Source organism: Dasypus novemcinctus, chromosome 1, assembly GCF_030445035.2.
Source record: "Dasypus novemcinctus isolate mDasNov1 chromosome 1, mDasNov1.1.hap2, whole genome shotgun sequence".
Taxonomy (NCBI): Eukaryota; Metazoa; Chordata; class Mammalia; order Cingulata; family Dasypodidae; genus Dasypus; species Dasypus novemcinctus.
In genome coordinates this window covers 101,769,425-101,796,124 of record NC_080673.1, presented here as the reverse complement: position 1 = coordinate 101,796,124, position 26,700 = coordinate 101,769,425, and the positions used below count along the sequence as shown (strand labels likewise).

Here is a 26,700-nt window from a genome sequence, read left to right as displayed (position 1 = left end):
AATAATTTGAGGGAAAAAATAAAAAAGCTGAGTGTGAACTCCCAGTTACAGATTACTTGAAAATGGCCATTCAAATTGTCTTATTTTAAAAATATCAAATTTCGTTTCTTCTTTGGCATCTTATTCAAGTCTGGGATATTTGGTAATAGATGAGGTGTGTGTGCGCATGTGTGTATGTACATGTGTGCTATCTTCCAAGTGGCTAAAAAATAGCCAGGTGTTCTTCTAAGTAGTTGTATCTTCAAATTTAAAGAGATTAATGATTAATGATTTTTAACTTTGAGTTTCCACAAAAGAAAAAAAGCTGTCAATAAAATGGGAGGGTCTCGATATAATACATATGCTGTTTCATGAAATATGTTCAGGACAGACAACAGACACACAGAACCCTGAAAATTTCCAGGAACCATTTTGTAGAATTTTATTTTTAGAATGAGAACAGGAAAGTTCTGCAAAAAGACAGGATGACAGGACATTTATGATAGATCCTGGGCTAGCACTCTAGAATCTGTAATGCTGAGATCCTATCCTTTGGGGTATAAGTCAGATAAGAAGCTTCCCTGGCAGTCTTCTAAGATTCTGAAAACCATGATGAAACAAAGAGCCCTATATGCAGTTATCCAGTTACTCCTATGGCAGTTACACCTATGGTAACACATGAGGCTACCTTGAGAATTTAAGGTTACTCAGTTTCAAGGAAATCAAGAGATCATAGAAGCAAAAAGGTTTTTGAGGGATCAAGGAATTTACTTTGATAAACCTCCAAGGGTGGAATCTCAGAAAGAGTCTATGCACTGGATTTTTTTTTTTTCCATGTTCCCCTCTGGAACAGCCACAATTTCCCTGACACTCAAGAGATCTGGTTTCTTGCTTTCCCTCATCGAGTTACAAAACAAGGGATTAGAAGCTACTGTGATCCACTCTGCAGTGGACATATTCTACTTCCTTTCACTAAAAGAATTATTATATTGTTAATATATTTGATCGATGAATAGAAGAATTTGAGAGTAATGTGCAATCACCATATTGATGAAAAGGTCATTAGAGGAAGAGTGGCTTAAAGAACACAATGGGAATCTTCTATTTTTGGCATTGATTTATTGTGAAATTAGGAACAAACTTGCTCTCTTTTAGGACATTTCATTATTGACAACAACAATTTTATTATAACAAAGCTCAATAAATGACAGTGGGGTTTCCTGCTTTTTGATTTCACTTCTATATTTCCAGCATCTACACTGACTGACATAAGTATTTGTTGACAATAGTTTAAGACTACAAAGACTACAAGCAGAGAGACCAAGAGACAGGATGTTGCAGTAGCTCAAGAATTGTTGATGGATTAGATTAGGTCAAGGCAGTAGGGATAAGGAAAAATGAATAGATTTGAGAAATATTTAGGAGGTAGAATTTACTGGCTTTAATAGTATGTTGTAGAAAAGGGAAAGTGAGTTGTTTAGGATAAATCCCAGGGTCTGGCTTGGACAACTGAATGTCTGCTGGTTTCATTTACTGAGATAGGGAAATCAAGAGGAAAAAGAAATTTGGAGCAGGTTTGGGGGAATGACTGGTTTAGTTTTGGAAATTTGGTTCAAAGTGCTTACAGTATTTCTAGTAATATTACATCTGGTAAGCAGAATGGATACAGAACTGAAGTTCAGCAAAGAAATATGAATTCCAGACATGTAGAGTCCAATAGCAAGACACAGTTTAGTCTTAAACTGCAACTTCACTACATGTGCTTACTTAGTAATTTGTACTTCTATTTCAGTGTTTATTACAGTCTACTTTTTAGATTTTTCTTTTGTGTTTGTGTGTATATCTATCTCATCTCTTACTGCTAACCCCCTTACCTACAGATAAAATCACAGGAAAGGATTCTGATTGACTACAATGAACTACATTCCTATCCCATTGGGCCCAATCATTGTTTCAATGAACTGGGGCACAATGATGAATCCAGCGAAGATCACATGTCCCACTCCACATTAGCACCAGTCCCCAGAGGAACAGTACAGATGGGGGCAGTTCTGTGACCGGCAGCTCCTCAGTAGAATCCTATTGGGCAGTGGGAGAGGATCGAATCCCCAAAAGAAAGAGTTAATTGCTCCTGCCAGATGTTGGTACTGAACAGACAAAACAATAGATACTGCACTGTCTAACTGAAACTATTGTCTTGGAGAGTTTGTTTTTCCTAAGATTCCACTGTGTACTATTTGAAATCTGGCTACCAAGCTAAAATGACAACTGACTTAATTAAGCCTCATGTACAAAGTGACATTTGGGAAGATGAGATTCTAGAGAATGGAAAGGAAACCTTACAAGCCTTACACCATTTATTTGCTTACTATGTAATTCTAATGTTCTCCATCAGATCCTGGCAAAGCTCTGTGACATTTTACATACTGATTCTCTGGGGGAGGTTCTACAGTGGCTGCTTCATGCAAGTTCAAAAGGTGAGAATAAGATATGCATTTATAAACACAAAGCAGTTTATTTTCAGAAATTGGGATTTGGCAATAGTTTTCTACTTTGGATTTGCAAAGATAATGTTGGAATAGTATTTCCCCAGAGTTCACTATCAGTCATTGAAGTCTTATATATACCCAACTGGAGCCATGCTGATCATCAATGAATCCAAATTTAGTATGTTCCAAATTGAATGCATTTGGGTGAGCAAAACACTTATGTCCAGGGGAAGCAACACTTATGTCCAGGGGAAGCTGATTGTGCTTCTCATCCAAAGTCCATACACTCAGACCTCTCCCTGAGCACAACTTCTGGCCTTGCTGTAAATTCTTAACATGGTGCCTGTTTCCTCCCTTTGGGATAGATGGCACTAGCATAGCCTTCCAAATTCCACACTTTAACCGCTCTGCCAATTTCCCATCATCTCAGTCATCTATCTCCCAGTCTTCTTTGGGCCCTTCCTGGCCTGTTCCATGAAAACACATGCCAATTCCAAGTGGGACATAAAGCAGCTGTCCTCAAACCTAATTGGTTATCAGACTGACTGAAGCAAAACCTCTGGGGTGGGGCCTCAAAATCAGTGCACTTCTAAGAAGCTACCAGTTGATGCTGATAATGCTGGTCTGGGGACCACTCTGTGGGAATCACAATGTAAAGGGATACCAATGTAAATACCAATGTAAAGGGAGAGGCTAATATTTTAAAATGGGGAACATTTTGGAAATAATTCCTTACCTCAGAAATTTAAGACAACTTGGCAGGCAATTGAGAACATATTTTGGGAACACAGTGTGTCTTTAGTTACTCTTTACTTTGTTTTTCCTTTTAAAGAATTTAACTTTTAAAAAATTACACAAGTATAATTAGAATAAGCAAACCCAAAGAGTCAGAATCTAGAATATAAGTTACCAGGAGCTAGGGTGGAGCTAGGGAATGGGAAGTCAAGGCTTAAAATGTACAAATGTAAAATGTACATTCCTATTTGGAATGATGGAAATGTTTTGGTAATGGATATTGATGATGGCAGCACAACACAGTAACCATAATTATCAGCACTGAAATAGGGGAAATGTTAGATTGTATATATGGTAACAATAATTTTTTTTTTCAAATCCATGGAACTATACAACATAAACAATGAACCCTAAGTTAAATCATGGGCTATAAATAATTAGCACAATTATAAAAATGCTCCACCATCAATTGTAACAAATGTTCCAGACCAATGTAAAGTGTCAATAACAGGGTGGTATAAGGGAATCCTAAATATTATGCAGGATTGTTCTGTAAATACACAACTCCTCTAATAAAATAATAATAATATAAACTTTTAAAAAAATTACACAAGTAATAATTGCTTATTGTTAGGGTAAAAGGGAGATGAATGGGGAAAAAAGAAAAAAGAGAAAGAATAAGCAACAAAATTACCACAGACATCATTTTCATGAATACTTTGGTATAGATCCATCTAGCCATGCTTGCAACTATTTATCAGTCTACATTTTAATGTGATCGTACTATAGTTATTATTTTGTATGGGTATCCTTACATTTGGTAGCCTTGTAAGGGTGGTTTTGTACTAAATATATATTTAAAAATTATCCAACCATCATCCAGCTTCAAGAACCCGAGTGAGTTAATACTCTGTGCATGCTATAGCATCAGAGTTCAACAGAAACTAGGTTGACATGAACCAACTCCTTGCAGAAACCTTGATTCAAACATAGGTGCCTGTGCAGAAAACAGATTACCAGCCTTTCGCACTGAGGTATTGTATAAAACAAAGAATGCTGTGTGTTAAGTCAACATGATAATTAACAGTTCGTTGTCCCTCTCCGATCCCCGCCCCCCAATCTCTTCCTTCCTAAATCAGAAAAAGAGTGGGTTTCAGCTTTGGTTCATTCGGAGCTGGCAGAGATAAATTTATTGACTCACCACCGAAGAAACACTTCAAGAGAAAGAACAGCAGAGACTGGGAAGCCACTCACAGTTAAACCATCCTCAAATTTACTAATGAAATCAAAAGTGCTGGCCAGCTCTAAGGAAGGACATCAACAGGACAGGTACTTAGACATAATGGCTGCCTTGAGGGCATAGCGTCCATAAAGTTTTTGAATTCTCTTATTATCTTCCCACTCAACATGTTGAAGTTTTTAAGTCTTCTTGTTATTCAGTAAATGACTACAATGTGTATTTGTTGTCTTTAATTTTCATAAATTATGATGAAAATTGGTCTCAATCCTACTGTTTAGAGCATTTTTTGGCAGGGCTATATCTTCCTTGCCCAACAACCTTTCTTTCTGAAGGAAATTCCCTCTCTGCCAAAGGCAAAGCAAAATTAGCCCATCTAGAAATCTAAGAAAATATTTAGTTTAATTTTAAAAATCAGTAAATCCAAAATTGAATTGTTACATATTTTATTAAATGTATGTGACACAGTTATCACTATTTTGTATAGAACAATTAAAAAATAGAATTAATTCTTTACTTAATTTCCTCTGACATGTTCCTGGGTACTGCCATGGGGGAATGGGGGAGAATTATTATTAAAGAAGCTGGAAAGTATGCCAGTAGACATTTTTCTTAAACCCTATAATTTCAATCACAGAAAATACGTGTTTATGTAAAACCTCACAGTCAAAGAATGTGTTATGTTATTAAGCTGAGAAAAATATCTTAATGTTTTAAAATTGAAATTTGGAAAAAAGCATAAAGCCAAAGAAAATACTTAAAAAAACAATGAAAAAACCACACTTAAGTATCACTTCAAAAAGCATTCAGACAAAGGAGGATTTGCATTGCAATTTATCTCTAACTTGAGGTTTCCATATCAAACTGGGAGAAAGATCCAGTCTTTCTATCTTAGCGACTCATATAAGATATATTGTTCATATATTTACTCAAAGTCAGAAGAATTTTTGATTGGAAAATAAATTTAAAACTGTCTACACTGGAACACAAAGAACTAGGATAGCATGTATAAAATATACATACACTTAGCTTGTTAATAACATTGCCAACCAATACTTGAACATATACAAGAAATTCATTTTCTTTTCTCCAATTGATTTAGAGTGTCAAGTCAAGGATCTGATGGAAATAAGGAAGTACCAAAAGGTTAAGTACAGTTTGATAATTACTGAGTTGGTATAAGAAAATCAGTAAGTATCTAACTATTTAGAAGCTTAGATTTTAAAGATCTGTGGTTTTAAAGGAAAAATAATAAAATAGTAACTTCCTAGTAGACTACTTAGGGACAGCATCTGCTGAATTTTCCATAGAAATACAGGACAGCAGGAACTTGGTAGGTTTGGTCATCCCAGCCCAGCCACAAGAACAGCTCTGGATCGACCTAACAAAAGGACAATTATCTCAGTTTGGGTTCTTTACAGCTTAACTGTCATGGAGCCTAATGATTTTCACTAGAAACAAAGCCAACCACAGAAAACAGGGCAATGACAATCAGCTACAAGCAGATACCCTATGAGACATCTAAAATTATAAAGAACAGTTTTGTGCCCCCACCAGAGGCCCAGCCCCAGTTTACATTTTCCCTAGCCTAAAATTTGGAACAGGGGGAATCAAGGTCCTACTGTTAGAAAAAAAACAACTATAGCACCCTTATGGATTTGGCATAATTCCAAAACATGCATAGAAACAATGACAATAGAGCAATGACTATGAAGTAGTCTACAAGTCTCAAACCAAAGTCTGTCTTGTTAATTCTACAAGTTCTTTATACCAGGAATGATATGGTAATCACTGGATTTCTCTGGGGTTACTCTCAGCCCTGGCAGGTTTTGTAGGCTCACCTTGGGTTAACCAAACCTAAAAGAGGCTCTATCTGCCACTAAGCAGTTAAGTAAACTTCAGAATTTAGGGAACTCACTAACCCTGATATTGGTCTATTTTATCTGGCCTTTCCTGCCAAACTCCTTACTCTAGGACTGTAAAATCATGACTACGATGGTTTCTATTACTCAACTTTGTGTTTTATGTGTCAGGTTCCAAATATATTTTACTCTGTCTGGAAACTTAGAACATTTTTGTTAATCCTCAAATCAAAACCCCCTTTCTCTCCTTTGCTGATATTAAGCATCTTCCCCAAAACTATTCCTGCTTCGATATAACCTATGCAGACCTTGGGAAGATCTCATGAGTACAAATAATTTGTTTTAACTGGCTTGTCTATTCTCTTGTCATCAGGACCATAGACTTTTCTCATTTCTCTCAATTGTCTCATTCTTGCCCACCACACTTACTTATCATTTACTTATCACCAACTCTAAAGCATTGCTACCAAAATCATGTTTGTTTCTAAGAGTAAAAGAGAATATCCTGCATGTCACACAACAAAAAGCTCATTAGAGATGTGCAGTTGGTTAAGAAAAAAGCTAAGAATATATTCTTTTGTGAGTTTTGGGTGCAATGGATTTACCTAAACTTCATGTAGTTTTGCATATCGTGTGCTACTAAAGCATGGCAAAAGCTGTTTGTTACAATTACAGTATGGTCTTATTTAGATTTTTTTCTGTTTCAGAGACTGAGCACAAGCCTCCATTGTTTATAAAAAGAAGCAAGATGAAAATACCCGTTGCAGAATATTTCAGCAAACCAAAGTCTCCTTCCAGGCCTAAAACCCAGGAATGCGTATCAGCAAAACAAGGAAACAATCTTTGTCTTCAAAGAGCATTTTATCCTTTTATATACCAAAGGTAGAAATTTTAGACTGGGCTAATTATTTCTTAAACTTCAGCTTCACTTCATTACAACATCAAGTTGTTTCTTAAAAAAATACTGTTGGTATCAAGGAATCCAGTAAGTTCTCTTTATGGTGGCAGGTGTAAATCTCAAAGCACCTGTATACAATACTACTATATAAATATGAATGGAGACAATATTTATGTTTGTGGTTAATTTTAATACCATGTGTAAAATATTTATGTGTATATGCATATATACATACACATACACATTCACCACATTTCCAGTCTTGCATATTAGTATTAACTCAAAAGCATAGGGCCATGATACTACATGATACTAGGCGGTTAGACACATATCCCAAACTCTGTTAGAGAAAAAATTCAGTGATTGCTCCAGAACTATGAAAATGTATAGTAAAGAAGGAACAGATATGGGCTCGATAGTCTAAAAGAAATGAATCATTAAGTCTATCAATCTGATACTTCTTCCTAAAATCACTACATTCCTTTGAAGTAACTAAATTGAACATGAAATCTGCAAACTAATAGTGGGTAACCCACAAAACAGAATATTCTGGTAGACTTACAGGCAATTTATGAATATCTACCTCCACAGATAAGTAGCCAATGTGTTAGAAAGACATCGATATGAACATAAAATAATAAAACTGAAGATCAGAAAGCATGTTATGAAGAATACAATCTAAGAAATGAAAGAAAATGAAGGTATAGTAATAAAGTAAAATTCCCTAGAAATTCTTGAGGCTTAGAAAACTATTTTTTTAAAAGCCCACATTTAAATCTCCTTATGCAAAAACAAAAAAGTTTTCTTACAGAGTGGAAAAAACTGAGCATGTAGCTTTTTTAAAAAATACATTTTTAACTCACAACAGAAGAGGAAATAAATTTCTTCCAATTCTAAAAATTCAACAAAGCACCTCAATTTCTTCTAATTTTTCCTCAACTAAAAGAGAAACAGATAACACTAGTATAATACAACATTCACTGTAGATTCAGTGCTATTTTCTTTATTCTGCTTTTCTTCTTCATGTGCTGATTCTGGTTCATTTCTGCTATATTCCTCCTCACTGGAATCACTGTCCAATCCACCTCCAACCTTGGCAGAGTTCTTCTCACGTGAAGAACTTTCACAGGCTTTGTCTGTGGGAACAGCTCCTTTCCGTTGGGGTAAGATAGTAAAAAATGCTTCTTGCCAGTCTCTTGTTTCTAGGTATTCCAAAATAATCTCAAATACTGTAATAAAGACAAACTTGATTCATTTCTTAGTCAAGGTCATCTTAATGTTACATGCTGGCTTTATAAAAAAATTATCTTTAGGACATTTTAAAATACATTTGTGTTAGGAATGTTAGTATGTCCTAATGTCCTACCTACTTCATTCTCTCTCTTCTTTCTCCTATTGGCTATCAGGCCTGATTTGTCCCAAGCCCCTGAAGTCTCTCCAACTCCTAGAGCTTTTCCTCAATTCACTTCTTATGTTTACTATCATTAATTATAATCAACCGATGGGAACTTATGAATTTCTAAAATAAAACTAGAAAAAATGATTAAGATTAATCTAATTTTCGTTTCTCTCTTCTATTTTTCCTATAAAGAGTCACTAGCTCTGGGAAGCTTTCTGACAGCTTTTTTTTTTTTTTTGGCTAGGAGTAAAGAATATTAATACTGTATCAAACAAATACACTCTCACTTTAATATAGCTGAAGGGTTAATTTGGATTCCTTTGTGGAAAAGCAATTCCCATGATATATCAAAGGTTTTAGAAGAAGTTCATTCCCTGAATCAATAATCTCATTCATATGACTCCCTAGAATCTGCTATATAGAAAGTGTTTAGCACATAAAAAGGGCACAATAAATAGTTGTGTAAGGATCAAAAAGAACAAAAACAAAACAACCCTCCAGACAAAGACTTAGGTACAAGGATATCCATTAACCATAGTAAAAAGGGAAAAAAAAAATCAACAATAGGCAAATGGTTAAATTATTGTATATTCAGATGATGGAGTATTATTAATACATAGCTATTAACATGACACATTTTTAAAAAGTTTGTCTCCAGGAAAGTATAATATTTTCTAACTTCTCTAAAACTTAAATGCAATTCTTTTTCTCATAATGTTCACTCGGATATAATTTCATTTTTACCGTTTTATAGCTTACCATGATTAACTGCCAAAACTTTTCGACTATTCATCTTCACAAAGTTTGCAAGGGGAAGGTGTGCATGATCAATTCCATGATCTGATGCTTGTTTATATGTGAGTCCCTAAAACAAAGACACTGAATTAACTAGGAACATAACTTCAAATTAAGGTCTATGACAGTATAAATAATCCTTAGAAATTACTTTAATCCAGAGAATATTATCTGAAGAATTTTGAGTGTATATATGTATGTGTATCTTTAATTGCTAATTTGGAAATATTCTCTTGACAATTAGTCAAAACAGTAAGGCATCTAGTTTAACCTCCTCAATTTACAAATGAGAAAATCAAAGATGTTAAGTTGCCTTCACAGTTACAAAACTTCTCAGCAGCAGTACAAGAAAAACCTAGGTCTCCTACTTCTTAACTCAACTTTTCATCATTGCACACTGCCTTTCACTCAAAACCTTTTTTTTTAAGATTATATTTATTGCCTCCCCACCTCATTGTCTGCAGTTGCTGTCTACTCTCTGTGTCTGCTCATCTTCTCTTTAGGAGGCACTGGGAACCAAACCCGGGACTTCCTGTGTGGAAGAGAGGTGTTCAATCACTTGAGCCACCTGAGCTCCCTGGTTGGTTGTGTCTCTCATTGCCTTTCCTCTTTTTATCTCTTTTGTTGCATCATCTTGTTGCGTCAGCTTGCCACACCTGCCTTCCACGCCAGCGAGCCTTCTCCAGGTGACAAAAGAAATCGAACGCAGGACCTCCTATGTGGTAGGTGGAAGCCTAATTGCTTGAGCCACATTCACTTCCCCTCAAAACCTTATAAAATAGTTTAATAAACTGAAGTATTACAGAAAGATCATTGCTCACCCCATAAATGTAAGAAAATACATAAAACAGAAAAAACTAAGTTTCAATTATATACCATAAAGAGGCATAAATGGCAAAGATGAGTTAAATAAAAACATTAATTGAAAAATAAAAACTACCTAACTACCTCAAAATTTTATTTTTTGTCAATGAAAATCACTGTTAAACGAGAATTTCATCTCTTCTCAAAATTTAAAATTAAAATCCTTGAAGCTTAGGTCTAGTAAGGACACAAATGGCCAAAACCCAGAGTACAGGAGAAAGAAGAGCTAAATTTCCCATACTGACAACAGTCTGCACAATTTAGGGGCCAAATAATTGATAGGAGATTGAGACAGATGGTTTTGAAAGCATGATCAGAGGAACATACAACACTGGAGATGAAAATCTGGTTCTAAAATATATTAAAACAGAACTTTTCCACTATAGATAAAACTCCCTTTGATATTACAGAGCTACACTGTCCAATTGGTAGCCACATGTACATAGTCATATTAAAAGTGATTATAGGGAAGCAGAGATGGCTCAAGCGATTATGCTCCCATCTACCATACAGGAAGTCCAGGGGCCTCTTTTCCATTCCGAAAGGTTGCAGGATCAGTTCCCAGTTCCACCTAAAGAGAAGACAAGCAGACATAGAAGAATACAGCAAATGGACACAGACAGCAGAAAATGAGTGCAAAAACAATGGGGGGGGGGAGGGGATAAATAAAAATAAATCTTTAGGAAAAAAGGGATTTCGATTTTATCATATAGCAGCAAAAGATGCTCCAGGGTGCCAATTCACCAAAGAAACTTTATACAGTTAGCAAAAACTGGCAGAGGCAACTTCCTCCAAACCCTGGAAAAGAGTTAAAAGGTTATAGTAACTGAGTGAGGGCTCTATCAAGAAAAAGCAGTTTTAAAAACAGTAGGAGAAGCTCATGGTACTCTTGCTAACTTTTCCACTAAACCCAACCTGACATGGTGTGAAGATAGCCTGAGTTCCCACTGTGGGTCCCAGTTTCTGCCCCACAGGGAGCATACTGGTGTGCCTGCAGGTCGGAACCTATCTATCAGGTGGCAGCCTGAAGACTAAAGCAGAAAACACATATCTAGCTTCTCCTCCCCAAACTTGCCCCACAGGCAGAATCAGACTGGAAACAGCTAAAGCAATGTAAGAAACAATTAATTCAAAGCAGCCTGAAGCAAAGGATCATCTGCTTTAAGTCATTCCATAGAGCACCCCAAGCGGGGGAAGAAAGTCTGTTTCACAGAGAGTAGAGGAGGCATTCAAATTCCTGTAAATGAGGGAACTACTAAGGCCAAGAGCAAGCACAAGACCCGGGACAAGGCTCAGGCTTGGAAAAGAATGAGGACCCTGAACTTCACATTTACCTCAGGAGGCTGATCTTCTTGGTAACAGGGTTAAATTCTGAAGGAAAGCACCAATCAATGTAGGGCCAGTTTGAAAAGACTGTGAAAGGTATTTTTTGTGTTGGCTTGCTTTTGTTAGCTCCTGGCATTCAAGGAAATCTCTATAATATCATTAGAGCAATCTGGAACAGTCTGCCTTGTTTCAAATATCTGCTTTACCAACTAGTAGAACTGAACTTAAGCTTAATTTCCCAGTGCCCTGTGATCCTCAGCTGTAATGGGGATAATTACAGCATTGACCTTACTGGGTTGTAGGGAGGATTATACAAGCCAATACATGTGAAGTGCTTTGCTTAGTTAGAAAGATGACTGACACACAGTAGGCACTCAATAAAGATCAGTTACTACTAATACTATCATTACTATCAAGAAACTCTGATACACCAATTTTAAGTAGAGGCAAAAAGAAAAATAAATGCTTAAAAGCACCTTGTGATGATTGTGATCTACTAATCCTCCAATTACATAGGCCTTTGATTCATCTAATTCCTTCAGTACATTAGGTGAATCTGATGTAAGATAAATCAGGTCTTCTTTCTTTATGAGTTCACTATAGTGTTCTGGTTTGATGTGGATCTCCTTTAAGACACAAGGGGAAAGATATTATTAATTAGTATGGCTTAAGGTGACTAAAAAGTGATTACTCTCTTTTTCCAAGACACACACATACGAAATGAAGTCTGAAAGAATGTCAACATAATGTATGATTTAGAACATACTATTTCTTTTTTTTTTTTTTTTTAATTGCCTTTATTTTATTTTATTTTTTATTTTATTTTTTTTTAAATTTTTTTATTTTTTATTGACTTTGTAATAATATTACATTAAAAATATATATGTGAGGTCCCATTCAACCCCACCCCCCCACCCCCCCTCTCCCCCCCCCCCCAACAACACTCGTTCCCATCATCATGACACATCCATTGGATTTGGTAAGTACATCTTTGGGCACCTCTGCACCTCATATACATTGGTTCACATCATGGCCCATACTCTCCTCTATTCCATCATGTAGGCCCTGTGAGGATTTACAATGTCCGGTGATTACCTCTGAAGCACCATCCAGGGCAGCTCCATGTCCCGAAGACGCCTCCACCTCTCATCTCTTCCTGCCTTTCCCCATACCCTTTGTCCATTATGTCCCCTTTTCCCAATCCAATGCCACCTCTTCTATGTGGACACTGGATTGGTTGTGTCCATTGCACCTTTATGTCAAGAGGAGGCTCAGATTCCACCTGGATGCTGGATGCAATCCTCCCATTTTCAGTTGTAATCACTCTAGGCTCCATGGTGTGGTGGTTGTCCTTCTTCACCTCCATCTTAGCTGAGTGTAGTAAGTCCAATAAATCAGATTGTAGGTGCTGGAGTCTGTTGAGGCTCAGGATCTAGCTATCACATTGTCAGTCCAGAGATTCAAATCCCCTAAATATATCTTAAACCCCAACATTAACTGCACCTCCAGCACATTAGCATGAAAGTCTTATGAAGGGAGATCCCATCTGAGTCCAGATTCATCACACATAAACACCATTTCCAAAGAGGGGCCATCTGCCCTGGTAGTTAACCCCATCGGCCATGACCATAACTCCCATGGGTCTCTTTAGCCCTCAAAGGAACCAATATCTGGGGGTTGTATCTGCTTTATCTGTCTCTCTGACTCTGCTCAGTTGTGCATGAGGGCAAACCTTCTGCCAGCCTCCAGACTCTTTTTTAGAAACTCATAGCCATATAAACTCATTTCTCCTTTCCATTTCCCCCTTACTTTAGGTCAAACAGCATTTTAAAGTCATGGTATTTTATGTAGACATGGATATTCTGCTGATCCGCATTGAACCTTCCGTATAAGGTCATTTTCCAGTTGCATCATCAGTTGGTAGTTGATAGTGGTCCCTCGTTGCCAGGGAGGCTCATCCCCGGGTGTCATGTCCCACGCTGGGGGGAAGGCATTGCATTTACATGCTTAGTTTGGCTTCGAGACTGGCCACATTTGAGTAACATGAAGGCTGACAGAAGGAAATTCCCAGGCACAAAGTTGCTCTAGGCCTTGTTATTGTTTTGGGTTTATCAGCTCACAAGCATAGTCATTAGTATCAGGGGCTCACTGTTGAACCCTCACTCCCTCCCGGTCCCCACCACTGTACCTGGGAGACTGTCGCTGCTCCCCTAGGGACCACGACAGAGCACCACTGGCCAGGAACCCAGTACCCCCCCTACTGTGGTTTTTAATTGTTGCCACTATGAGTATATCCAAACATTACCATGCACCCTGGACATATGTTCTGTACAGCTCCCTGTCAGTCATATATCACCTGTCATTGGTATCCCATACCAGTATCCCTCCATTGCCATTGTTGAAACACTCTGTGATCCAGAACTCCCCGAAATTTGAAGCCCAATATAATGTCATGGTCCCTTACTAGGGAATGGCATATAGCGATGAGTTTAAAGGATAGATAAAGAACTTGGATAAAGTTAGATAAAGAACTTAGATAAAGAATGTTGACTTGAAAAAATTCCACATCCTATTTTTTTCTTTTCTTTTTTTTTTTTTCCCCCCCCCCAATTATTCAGCTTTTCTTCACAGGAGTCCTAGACCACAGCAATGTATATATATAATATACAGCACTCCCACACATCCACCAGAAAACCTTTTCCCTTCCACAGTGATACTCTTACGCCCTATTCATATCATATTTACTTAAAGTGATGTACAGAGTCTGAGACATTAGCTTTCTAACAAGGTGACATCTGTGTTTACATTATGGTGCATACTTTAGGATACACAGTTCTTTACATTTTTAGTTATCCTATGTTTTACATTATGGTTTACATTATCAGTCTGTCATCTCCTATATGTTATGGTGTAATATTACATGTTTTATATCCATCCTTGTGTACTCTCAAGAAACTCCTCTCTTACCCCCCATTTACTTTGGTTCCACACATTTAACGTCCATTTTCCCTTCCACCTTGGTGCCCTCAGTGATAGCCAACCTCCGTTTCCTGAGGAGCCACTTCCAGAGATAGATGGAATAGTGTTCAGGGCCTAACTTGCTCAACTGCCCCAATGCCCTGGGAGCCACCCTTTCTCTCGAGGGATACAGTTCCCTCTAATGGATGGCATTAGTCCTCCCCAGGATGTGGGTCCACCCCCACTCTCACTACTTGGGTTTCTACCCCATGGTGTCACCCACTCTGGCAGAATGAGCATTTAGACATTCCCCAGGAGCCCGTCCTGCATCAGACCCTCCCCTCCGAGCATTCTAAACAGGTAACCCTCTTTATTATATTTTGATATGATTTTCTCGGCATTTTACTCTCCACCAACACCTGACCCTCTCCTGGTTCGTATGCTACCCCTCCCTCCCCCCACTTTTGGGCAACGTTACCCACCCGTCCCTCCCCAGCCACCCTCAAACCCGCAAAGCCCCAAGCAAAGGCAACCCCTTGCCCCCCTTTTATAGAACATACTATTTCAACTCCTTATTACCTTAATTACTGAAATGAGCCTTCTAATTTTATTTCCCTCTCTCTGTCTTTAGACTCCTCTAATCTACTTACAAACACTGTTAGTGGCTCATTTTCTAAAAACAATACTCTCACAGTTTCACCTTTTTCTATAGGATATAATCCAAACTATTCAACTTAGTAGCTAAGCTTTTCCTAAATATGGCACTAAACTACCTTTCCTAAATATGGCACTAAACTATTCTTCAACTTTATTTCTCACAGCTCTAATCCTACAAGAGAAAAAATATGTATTTTTACTGGCACATACTTGCTCATATTGTTCTCTAATTACTTCTTTTCCATCTATTCATTTAAGGCCCAGTTCAGGTTACATGAATCATCAGAAGGAAATGGCTTATGGATTTAATAAATTCCATGAGACTTTTTCTATAAAGGTATACATCAGAAAAATTCTTCCATCAAAGCTGTTGGGCACAAGACTGAACAACGGCTAATAGGATTTTGCAAACCATATCAATAGAATAAATTAAAGATACATCAATGGGTTCAGATGACATTTACCTATAATTTTTAAGGAAATCAAGAATGAAGCAGAATTCTCTCCTAAAATATATAATCTACTGATTCATAAAGAGTCACTTTTCTGAAAGACAGTATATTACAAGTTTGAGCCCTATACCTGATAAGGGCCTTAAGAAGCATCTAATTGACTATAGACCAGTGAACCTTATACCTCTCTGACAAACTGCTAATATAAATAATAAATTTAACTGAAAGTACATCTACTCTAACTTACTACACTATTTATTGAGAAAATAAACACAAATATATAATATGTAATAAATATATTTATAAACTTAAACAGCCTTTGAACATATTTCATACTATGGGCTATTAACAAGATAAATGCAATCATGAGATTATTGGGTGTGAGAGTGAAAGTTTGTCACTGTGAGAACTAACTTTGAAAAATAAAGAATATTAAAGTAACATAATATTCACTGAATAGGATATAGTACTTCATGAATACTAAAGGCAATCTTATCAGTCATCTTTACAAAGGACAGAGAACAACACATTCCAACAGGGAAAAAATGCAAGACATATGTAACTTTAAATTCTCATAGCCACATTTAAAAAAGTGAAAAGTTGTGAAATTAATTTTAATAGGGCATTTATTTAACACAATATAGAAAAAATGTTATCATTTCAACATATAATGAATATTTTTTTTTAATTACCAAGGAGGGAATAGATGTGGCTCAAGTAGTTGAGTGCCTACCTCCCACAGGAGGTCCAGGTTCAATTCCATGTGCCTCCTAAAGAAGACAAACAACAAAAAGACAAGAAGCAGATATCGTGCAAAAATAAAGAGCAGACAAGAAAAAAACAATGAACAGACAATGAGCAAAAACAAACAACCAAGACAAACAGCAAGAACAAACGACTATGGGAAGGAGACTTGGCCCAATGGACAGGGCATCTGCCTACCACATGGGAGGTCCACGGTTCAAATCCCGGGCCTCCCTGACCCATATGGAGCTGGCCCACATGCAGTGCTGATGCACACAAGGAGTGCTGTGCCACACAGGGGTGTCTCCCACATAGGGGCGCCCCAAGCGCAAGGAGTGAGCCCCATAAGGAGAGCCACCCACCGCGAAAGAAAGTGCAGCCTGCCCAGGAATGGTGCTGCACACATGGAGAGCTGACACAGCAAAATGATGCAAAAAAAGAGACACAGATTCCTGTGCTGCTGACAACAACAGAAGCGGACAAAGAAGAATGCGCAGCAAATGGATACAGAGAACAGACAACTGGGGGGCGGGGGGAACGGGGCGAGAATTAAATAAAATAAATCTTAAAAAAAAAAAAAGATGAGTAAGGAGCAGACATAGCTCATGCAGTTGAGTGCCCACCTCCCACATGGGAGGTCCCAGGTTCGGTTTCCAGTGTCTCCTAAAGAAAATACAGATGAGAAAACAACAAGCAAAAAAACAAGACAATGAGGAAAAACAATGAGCAAAAAAACAACAAGCAAACAGATGAAGGAGCCATTTGGGGGAGGGGGAATGGTGGACTTACGAAGGCAATATTTTACATTCTTCTTTTTCTTTTTTCTTTTGGAAAGGGGGGTGATACTAAGTCTTCATAATATAGCATTTATTTCTTATTTACAGCACATCTCGATTCAGATTAGTTACGTTTCAAGAGCTCAATTGCCACATGTGACTAGTGGCCACCATATTAAACAAGGCAGGCTTTGAACAAACAATGCAGGCATACATAGAAATTTTTTGAGTGACTTCACTTTTATAAATAATGTATAGATAGCCAGCATGCTAGAGAAAAACTATATAAAGACCATTAAAAGTTTTGATTTTTCATATATTTTACAGTTGTCAGTAAAATGGCAGGTGATATTAATGACAAGTACAAAACCATGAACTTCTTCTCACTCTCCTCTTTAGTTTCTCCCATGCATAACCTAGACTTATACAACAGTGAAGTACAGGGCTTGGAAACTGCTGGCTCCTACATTTAGTAGCATTATGTAGAATCTAAGCAAAAATGTCAACATTTATAAGCATTACATTACTTGAAATTAGGTAACAATCTGTTTTAATTACCTTCCAGTTGACCCATCCTTTGTCATTTTCATCCATGTTCTTTTTCAACTGGCCTCCATGGCTTGTCAAGTAAAACTGTTGTGATTAGTAGAGAGAGAAGGAAGGAGAAAGCAAAATTATTAAATCCAGTATTTTATTTCATAAATAGACTCACCTGATTACCAAATACAAAATAGACTCATTTCCATTGTTCTAAAAACTCTATGCTTCCATGTCAAGCCCTATTCCCTTCCTTTTGCCACCACTGGTTTTTTTGTTATTGTTTTTTGTTATTGATCCAAAGTATTCATAATACATCTATGATTATAAATCCTGACACCTATTTCAAGTCTGAATCAAGGGCTCATGAGAAGGGGTCTATTAGAGCTGAAGGTGAGGACACAACTTTCAGAGAAGTGTGAAGAGTCATGGGAATATAAAATTACTATCACTTGGTAAAAAAACAGTAAACCAAAAATATATTGAGTTCTAACTCTTAACATCAGTAAGGCAGTGCAATTTTTAGGTTACCCAGAATTCAAATAATTCCAGTAAGAAAAAACAATCTCTCTTAGCAGCAGAACCAGTCTTCACAAATCACTTCTTCACCCCAATCAAAAAAAATACCTTTCATCATTATAAGAGCCATGCTATTATTATTTTCATAATCTACCAATAGTTTAGAAAATAATTAAAGCATGTTATCTTCAAAATTCCAACAACCAGTTTTCTTATACTATTAAGACTGATCAACAACCTTCAGTGATTCAACAGGAAACTAAGAGCCTTTAAGAAGACAAAACCAACCAACCAAATACCACAGCATGCAAAAGGCAGGGGCAGTATTCTCCCTTAGGAGAGAAAGAAATTAAGAGCTGAGAACTGGTATGAAAATATGTGTAGATCTTATCACAAAGAAGTTCAACTAAACAGCACTGTACAGGTAGATGTGCGTGTGCAATACAAAGGAAGACTAAGAAGGGTGAATGTCTGAGAATGACCTAAATGAAAAGATGTTTAAAATAGCTTACTTTATTTCTGTAGAAAAAGAAAACAGATCTCAAATATGATAAAGGAAGATTACCTATGAGGATGTTGCAAAGGCCATTGTCTTGGAAGGTGTAAAATGAAACTAGTCTTTGTTTAAAATTCTTGAGACATACCTGCACAGGATGCAATGCACGTCGGTTTTCTGCATAACATCGTTGAATCTGTTTATGAAGTTTCTTAACATCCTATAAAAGAGTGCATTTCCTTTTTATAGTACAGTTATCAAAATCCATTCCACAATCACAGTGGAAAAAGAATAAGCAGAAGGTATGACTAGAGAGGTACAATTTTTCTTGTGAAATACAAACCCATCCTGATAATTTTCATTCAATTTCTTATATACTAAATAATTACTAATACTAAGTGACCCACAATTTTGTATTCTATATCCATTTAAAATGCTACTTCCTTTTTTTAAAAGCAAAAAAAAAAACTTTTAGAACCATGCTAATACTATTTACATGGCTTATCAATATTTGGAGAAATAATTAAAGCATGTTCTCTTTACTCACTTTTTTCCAACAATCAGTTTTCTCCAACTATTGAGTAAGAATTCTATTAAGCCAATCTATTTCCTATTTTCTTCTTTTTGATTAGGAAAAATAGCAAAAAACAAATCTTTTAGATACATTTACAATTGAGTTTTATAATCAAATTATAGCCTTCCTTTGCATGTATGTGTGTATATATACATGTATCTGTGTACATGCATCTATACATACATATATACATGAAGACAATTTACTGGAAAATTTAATTTTGGGGATAAAGATTTTTTTAATTTGATTTCATATGCACTTTAGCACATAAGTTTAAATCAAAGTGGTATTACATATCAAGGGAAGAATGATTCAGCCTAGCTTACCAACAGGATTTTTCTGACAATGATTCATGATACCTTTAATACCATCAAGTCATCAAAACTACAGTCAATGATAAGGCGAAGTGTGCTGTGAACAACATCTCTTCTAACACGTTTTCTGTCATTTCCATCTGAGTATGAGTTTGATTCCAGTTGACATTGTCGCTCTAATTTTTTTCTCGTGCGTTTTTCTTTCCGCTTTTGTCTAAAATTAGTAGTTGAAATAATTTTAATGTCATTTTACATTCAAATATTCACAAGACTTTTCTAAACAGGTTTTAAGAAATAAATTTTTTAAGTCATTAGGTTGAATCATATGAAATTGTCGTTTCCATAGGTCAAAAATGGTCAAATAGCAGCAATTTCACTTCGTCCATTTAAAAGCTTTACATGAGAAAATGAGTTTGCAAAAATAACCTACAGCTTCCTATCCAAATCATTAACTATACTACCTAATAGTTTAATTTCTTCTCCTTGGTATCATACTACTTATTTTAATAATAATTTATAAATACCAAACTTTGAGAGTTAGAATGAATTTTATGTTCATCATTCTTCCCCTATATGATTTTCAAACGATGTTTAAATATTACAGAAAAAAAGCAAAATAAAATTGTTTGTAAAAAATAAAACCCACTTTCTAATCCATGTCAACTATAATTTATTTCCTATCAGTAAATTTTGGCATTATAAACTAACAGCTTCAGCCTATTTTCACCAAAACTTGCAATGGTTCTTTTAGCAAAATCAAAGTTAGTCAAAATTTGATCTTCATGAGTTGGTCATCTGTGTCATGGCTACTAACTATATTCTTATTTAAGTCATTTGTTTTATAAATTATGCTCCTACTCATAACAAGTTCTGGGTGGGAAAACGTGTTCAGTGCAAATTTATCAATACTGATAAGAAATAATAATTCTAAGCACACACAGTTTTAATAGCCAATTAAGAGTGTTAGTAATATTCAGAGCTCCAATTCTAAGCAACAAAACTACTTTTAATGTGTGAAAGGACTTTATACAAGGAGCAACAATCTACAGTTTTAAATACGGGTAGAGTATGTCCATTTTGGAACACATACTTGCGGAGTTCTCGCTGTTCTTCCCATTGTTTCTGTTTTATTAGCTTCTTCATTTGTCGTTTAGATACAGGTTCAAACCCTTCACATAACTTTAGCTTCTGACTCTCCTCTTGATCTTCATTTACATCTTGCTTTCTTTCAACATTAGAAGTCTCAATAAATGCTGGCAACATTTCCGATGACATTTTTGGTGCTTCTGAAAAATTGAAAATCAACTTTGACATGAATAATTTACAAACACACACAAAAAATTTTTTTAAATGACCAATAAATGTAACTAAAATGAAACCGTATCAGTAATACATAAAAATGCAAATTTAGACAATTAAATGGCACTTAATGGCAAAGATCACTTAAATATGTAGTATCAATTAAGTATTTATTAGTAAATTGGTAAAGGTCTGGAGAAATAGGTGTTTTCATACACTACTGGGGGTCATGGCACAAATTTTCCAGAAGGCAAAACAGGAATGTGTTTCAAGAGCTTTAACATGTCTAGAACCTATGATCTGGTCATTTATTTCCTTAGAATAAATCCCAATAAGTGAATCAGAAATGCACACAAACCTAATGCACAAGGGTATGTATACTACAGTGTTATTTTTAACAGTGAAAAATTTAAAAATACTTGAATGTCATCAAAAGGGATAATAAATTACAGTTCATCTATAATATGGACCTGAAGTACTAAGCAGCCAGTAAAAATAATGTTTCCCAAAAATAATTCGTGGTAAGGGAACTGATTATAGCAAGTTAAATTTATATATATAATGAACAATTTTGTTTTTAAAAGCACAAATACATATGCTTATTATACAGTTTTCTGCATTTTCTAAATTTTGTATAATGAAAATATCTTGTTTTTAAAAGAAAAAAGTATTATTTTAAACAAACCTTTTTTGGAGTGTTTGTTTAATGCTGTAGAACTTGTGAAATAAGAATACTACTTTCATTATCTGGGTATATACTCAATAGGTTTTTAACAAAAGATATGCTATGGATTTGTAAACATCCAGACAACAAATCCGGATGACCTCTCATACAATTAATTGTAAATGTTCTACTTTAATCAGGGCTAAAAAACAAAACATGGAAGTTGGTAATGTAATCAGTTTGGCCTCTCAGAATGCCATGAGACAGTCATTTCAAACTTCTTTATTTGGATTTAACCACACACATCTCTATACCTACTGACTAGAAGTGAACTTGCCTCCAGAGTTAGAGAAAGGACTAGAAATAGTAAGATTTCTTTTCCCTTTAATAGATTATTAAAACCAAAGCTTAAAAATGTATGTAATTCATCCCTACCCAAGATAATATCTGGAGCTTGTAAAGGATGACTGTCCCTAAGCAAAATTATATGATCCTTCTTAAAGAAAAAGCTAACAAATCCGTACAGAAGCAATATAAACAGGGAAAAAAATCCCCACAATTTAAATAATGGAAGGACAAAACCTTTGCAGAACATAACTGAAGCAGTAGTTTTTGTTATATGGTTCTTGCAACCTTTAAAACTGCAATGTTATAACAGGACTATGAAGATAACAAAGAAAATTTAGAAAGTTGACCAGATTTTGACTGAAAGACAAGAATTTTAAGATGTGTCCTTTGAGAGCTACAGCAAAGGTATTGGCATTTTACTAAGTCACAAAACTTCTAAGAGGAGAGAATCATCTAATAATCTGATAAGAGTTCACAAGTTTTCCTTATTCCACTAACCAAATAGTATCCTTAGTCTGGAGGAGTAAAATTACTATTGAAATTTGATTTTACACTATAGTCCATGCAGGCAGGGATGATCTCTATTTTTGCCAGTACTAGCATAGTGACTGGCACTTACCAGGTACTTACTATATATTGTGGAACAAATAAGTAAATGAGATATGATAAAGGATTTTAAAATGTAAAAAAAATCATAATAGCAAACATTTATTAATTCTTAGTGTATGTAATCCAAAAATTTATCATCTATTAATAATTTAATCCTTAAAACAATCCTTCGAGGTACATAATACAATTTCTATTTAAAAAGGAGAAAACAGAGTACAGTTAAATAGGATCACAAAACTACTAACAATCCCTAAACAATAATATACCTAGAATAGAATCAATAGAACAAAGTATTACTCAAATATCTGTTGAGTGACTAAAATACTGAGTGAAAAATGGTCAAACCCCGATCTAACTCTAAAGCCTTGTCTTATACTACCTCTGCAATCCAAAACCACAGAAAAAAAGGGATTCCTAAGAGCCTATAAGCTGTGTTGTTCCAACCCTGGTAGAGGGTTCTGAGAAGACCTGTGTCACTGAAGGATAGATAAGCAAACACAGTTCTATACCTAAGCCTTTGAATAAAAAATCTGGGAGAGAATTCTTGGAAATGATTGACAGAAGTTTGTGCTTTGAGGCACTCTGCCCTCCAATCTTGAAATGCATGACAATAATTGATAAAATATAAAAAATAAAAATAAAAATGGTACAGAATCAAAACCAAAATCAGGAAATGGAACAGATACTGTTCCTGAGGGAACTGCTGACAATGGCAGCTGGGAGTTTTCACAGCTTTAGAGCAGAATACAAGACAGGGGATGTGAGACAGATGACCTGAAATCAAGGGTTAAAGTGGGCCTTCTCCTTCTATCAAAGAAGCATGAAAACAGGTACAATTAGACTATTATTTATACCAACCTGAGTACTTGGGAAAGCATAGAGGAAATACACACAGCTTCTCACCTAGAATGTGGGCCAGCCCATGTAGTAACAAATGAAATTATACCACTACATGATTAGAATTCTGAACCAGCCATATTAAGAACTACTGTGAACTAAAGCACTGGAAAGGGTCATGGGTGGGAGCAACCACAAAACCAGTAGCAAAAAGAAAGAGAACTGGATAGAAGAATTTCATTCGCAATGCAAAGTAAAATTACAACAAGAACTGATTTAAAAATAAATCCAACAAAATCAATACTCAGGAGATAAATTCACTCTATTCAAATTGATAATTATAGAGAAAATTAAGTTTGGTTTGAATCCTTCAAAGAAATCATAATAACTGTAGCAGTCTGATATGGTTATGAATTCCAAAAATAGGTACTGGGTTATTGTAATCTGGTCTATACCTGGGCATGATTGAGTTATAATTAGGGCTTGATTGGGCCACATCATTAGGGGATTGAGTCCCCATCCCTTGGTGGTTGGGGACTCATAGATAAAGGGCATGGCAAAGGACAGAGTAAAGGGCTTTTAATGTTTGGGTTTTGAGGTTGGAGTATGATGCTGAAGCCAGAACCCCAGGAAGAGAGACAGAGCCATTCACCTGATAGTCTATATCTGACCTTGTTGAGAGGCAAAGCCTAGAAAGCCTCATAGCCGATAGCTGACTTTGTGGAGGAACCAGAGGAGCTGAGCCTAGAGGAACCCAGGAAGCCTGAACCCTCACAGACATCAGAGGCCATCTTACTCCAACATGTGAAAATAGACTTTGGTGAGAGAAGTACCTTATGCTCTATGGCCTGGTATCTGTAAGCTCCTACCCCAAATAAATACCCTTTATAAAAACCAACTAATTTCTGGTATTTTGCACACCAGTCACCCCTTTGGCTAATACAATAACCATAAAGCAAAACAAGAAACTGTGACTTAAAAACCACCATTTAAAAAAAAAAGGCAAAACAAGAATCCATGGAAAAGAATCAACTTGAAATCCAAGAAATGAAAAAATAAAAATTTCAAAAGGTGAGAAAAACCCCAGATTGCCTGCAGTCCAAGAGACAACTGATAATCAGAAGAAACCTGACTCAGGATGCAGTACAAAGAAATAGAATGGAAAAATAAATGGAGGAACAGTTAAAAAACTTTGGGTAATGGAGTGAGAGGCAGTTAAAAAGGTAATTAGATATAAATGTATGGCATCCATTTAAAAAAAATTTTTTAAGCTAGAAAATAAGGTAAGTGTTCAATTTAAGAAACCAGAGGAAGAGGGACCTTGATATGCCTGGAAAGATGAGAAGGGAACTTAAAAATACATATTGTGATTCCTACGTTCATTCTTATTTTACTTATCCATACACAGTACATTAAATAAAATTCACAAGTGCCTGCACCCAATTTATCAAATTTATCACAGGAAAGGTAAGGCCAACTAAGAAAATATGCAAACTTAAAAGCAAAATTCACTGGAAACAAATTGCTCTTTATGAAGCAGTAATTAATACTGGAAGAGAACATTTACATTCATTGGTGGAGTTGGTTTTTTGGCCAGTTTTCTAACTTGTTTAAAACTACCAAATGTTGATTTGCTCAATAATGTGAAAATTAATGTTTTATAGCATACGTACACGAGGGGGAGCTTTTGCTTTTCCTATCCAAGAAGTCTCAAGTTAAATTTAACTTGGCCTACCATTGCTACTGTTTTTAAATAGCCAATCAGATGCAAGGAAAGGCCAGGAGGTAGGGAACTTTTTTTTGCCTGCTAGCTCGTTCAGATTACCTGTTGAGCAATACATGGCATTTTACTATGCATACTTGCTTTCTAATCATTTTTAAGTTTTTGCCAGTTTCTAAGCTCTATGGCAGAGTTTTACAGTTTGCTTCCTCTCTTTGATGCAGTGAAGCCTATACTTTTTCATTTATTCAATTTTTATTTGCTAATAACACGTATTTGTGTAGGAAGTATAGAAATACTTGCCTGAAATTTAGTTGGCTTTATTATAAAATAATTTGGAGGGGGGTACATTTAGTAATTGAAATAAGTTATCAGGTTGTCATATAAAACTAAAAACTGGATAAAGACTAAGGCCATTTTGTGTGAGATTAGCTTTTTTCCATGTGTTTTATCAACTGAGCTAAAACAAGCAGTCCTCAAAATTTATGAAGACAAGTTTCATTCCAGAAAGATCCAAATCAATGTTGGAATAATTGCAGAATCGAATTAAATGGCCTGACAGTGGTGAGGAGAGTACCCTTTAAAAACGGGCCCAAATCTGCACTAGAAAGAGGGCTTTTGTTCATCTAAAACACAAGGGATAAGAGAGGGAGGGGAGTAGGATTAGAAAGAAAGGCATTTGTTACTCTATTTATAATGGAGGGGGTGGGGAAATACCGAATTTTAAAGTATTTCAGTGAAATCAACTTAACACCTCAGTCTTCTTAAAATCGTCCTCAGCTCACCACCATGGGGCCGAACGGCACCTGCAGCAACTTCCCTTCTTGCCCCCTCTACATTTCCCAGCGGCGCTACGGCAGCTCCTCCCTAGAAAGATTTGGTAAGGCAAGTTTAATGAAACAAAGCGACTTGCAAATGGCCTCTAGCCACGAAGCAGCAGAGCCGCAACTCGTTTTCTTGCCCTTCAGAGACCTGCTTTCGCTCTAATCACACTCACGCGCTTCACACATTTAAGGGCCCAATCCGGACCCCCAAACAAAAGTAGGACGAAAGCACCCCGGAGCAGCCTACCACTCCTCGATCTCCGCCACCCTCCCTCAGACGCACACTAGAGGCGGGACTAAGCAGCAGTCAGCTACTGAGGCTCAGAGGACCGCGGGGACGCGCTCGCTCCGCCGTCACTTCCTTCGAAAAACAGTCGCGGCAGCTCCTTCCCCAACCCCGTTCCCCTCTCCCCCGGAAGGCCTTGTTCAGCCAAGAATGGTAAGAGCAAGCATCTTTTGCACCCGGAGAATAACAAAAGGCAGGCCAGCACCAGCCAAAGTGCCAGCAATTTTACCGAACCGAAGCGTAGACGAGGAACGTCAGAGCAAGCGCAGAAAGCCTTTTGGTGTGCTCTTTGTGTCGCTCACGAGTCCTTCTTCGGAAACTTCAACTCCCAGAGGCAGGGGCGGTACCTACACGTTGCGGGCTGCGGCGGTTACGTATTATGTCATCGAACTGCGCCAACTCGGGGACCTCAGTCCGGGCAAAGGGAGGGGGATTTCATAGGGGCAGGGCTTGGGGTTAGAGTTAGTGGCAGTACGAGTGAGTGCTTGAGTGGATGAAATTG

General features: G+C 36.5%; 3 protein-coding genes across 17 annotated transcripts in view; 2 read left to right on the top strand and 1 right to left on the bottom strand.

Annotated features, from left to right (window-relative positions):
• Positions 1 to 7,369, top strand: part of C1H4orf17 (chromosome 1 C4orf17 homolog) — a 41,223-nt gene extending 33,854 nt beyond the window's left edge. The window contains exons 6-9 of one of the 2 annotated variants that reach the window (XM_058294953.1): positions 2,375 to 2,456; positions 4,343 to 4,532; positions 5,543 to 5,586; positions 7,010 to 7,369. In XM_058294953.1, the coding sequence (XP_058150936.1) occupies positions 2,375 to 2,456; positions 4,343 to 4,532; positions 5,543 to 5,586; positions 7,010 to 7,188 (495 nt within the window). In that variant the 3' untranslated portion in view covers positions 7,189 to 7,369. The remainder of the gene's footprint in view (positions 1 to 2,374; positions 2,457 to 4,342; positions 4,533 to 5,542; positions 5,587 to 7,009) is intronic. The other variant, XM_058294954.1, reaches the window with a different exon arrangement.
• On the bottom strand, positions 4,870 to 26,598 carry TRMT10A (tRNA methyltransferase 10A). Of its 14 annotated transcripts, none has more exons than XM_058294950.2 (9): positions 26,428 to 26,550; positions 25,806 to 25,955; positions 20,702 to 20,897; positions 19,657 to 19,825; positions 18,872 to 18,943; positions 17,730 to 17,804; positions 12,061 to 12,210; positions 9,359 to 9,464; positions 4,870 to 8,429 (listed from the first exon to the last, which is right to left on the bottom strand). In XM_058294950.2, the coding sequence occupies exons 3-9, from the start codon at positions 20,884 to 20,886 to the stop codon at positions 8,161 to 8,163; spliced, it is 1,026 nt and encodes a 341-aa protein (XP_058150933.1). In that variant the 5' UTR covers positions 20,887 to 20,897; positions 25,806 to 25,955; positions 26,428 to 26,550; the 3' UTR covers positions 4,870 to 8,160. The 14 variants fall into 14 exon arrangements, with proteins under 14 accessions (XP_058150933.1, XP_058150932.1, XP_071071577.1 ...); XM_058294949.2 differs by having other exon boundaries at positions 25,841 to 25,955; XM_071215476.1 differs by having other exon boundaries at positions 25,874 to 25,955.
• The window catches only part of MTTP (microsomal triglyceride transfer protein), a 69,120-nt gene continuing 68,660 nt past the window's right edge, over positions 26,241 to 26,700 (top strand). Inside the window, exon 1 of the mRNA XM_058294946.2 lies at positions 26,241 to 26,351. The gene's annotated coding sequence lies outside the window, so the exon portion shown is untranslated. The remainder of the gene's footprint in view (positions 26,352 to 26,700) is intronic.

Excerpts from the sequence above, each read along its gene's own strand:
- TRMT10A (XM_004461956.5), bottom strand. Across the intron at positions 12,211-17,729 it reads AAGGATGGGTCAACTGGAAG|GAGATCCACATCAAACCAGA; the intron begins GTAATTAAAACA and ends TGTGTCTTAAAG. Across the intron at positions 8,430-9,358 it reads AGTTTTGGCAGTTAATCATG|TATTTGAGATTATTTTGGAA; the intron begins GTAAGCTATAAA and ends TCTTTATTACAG.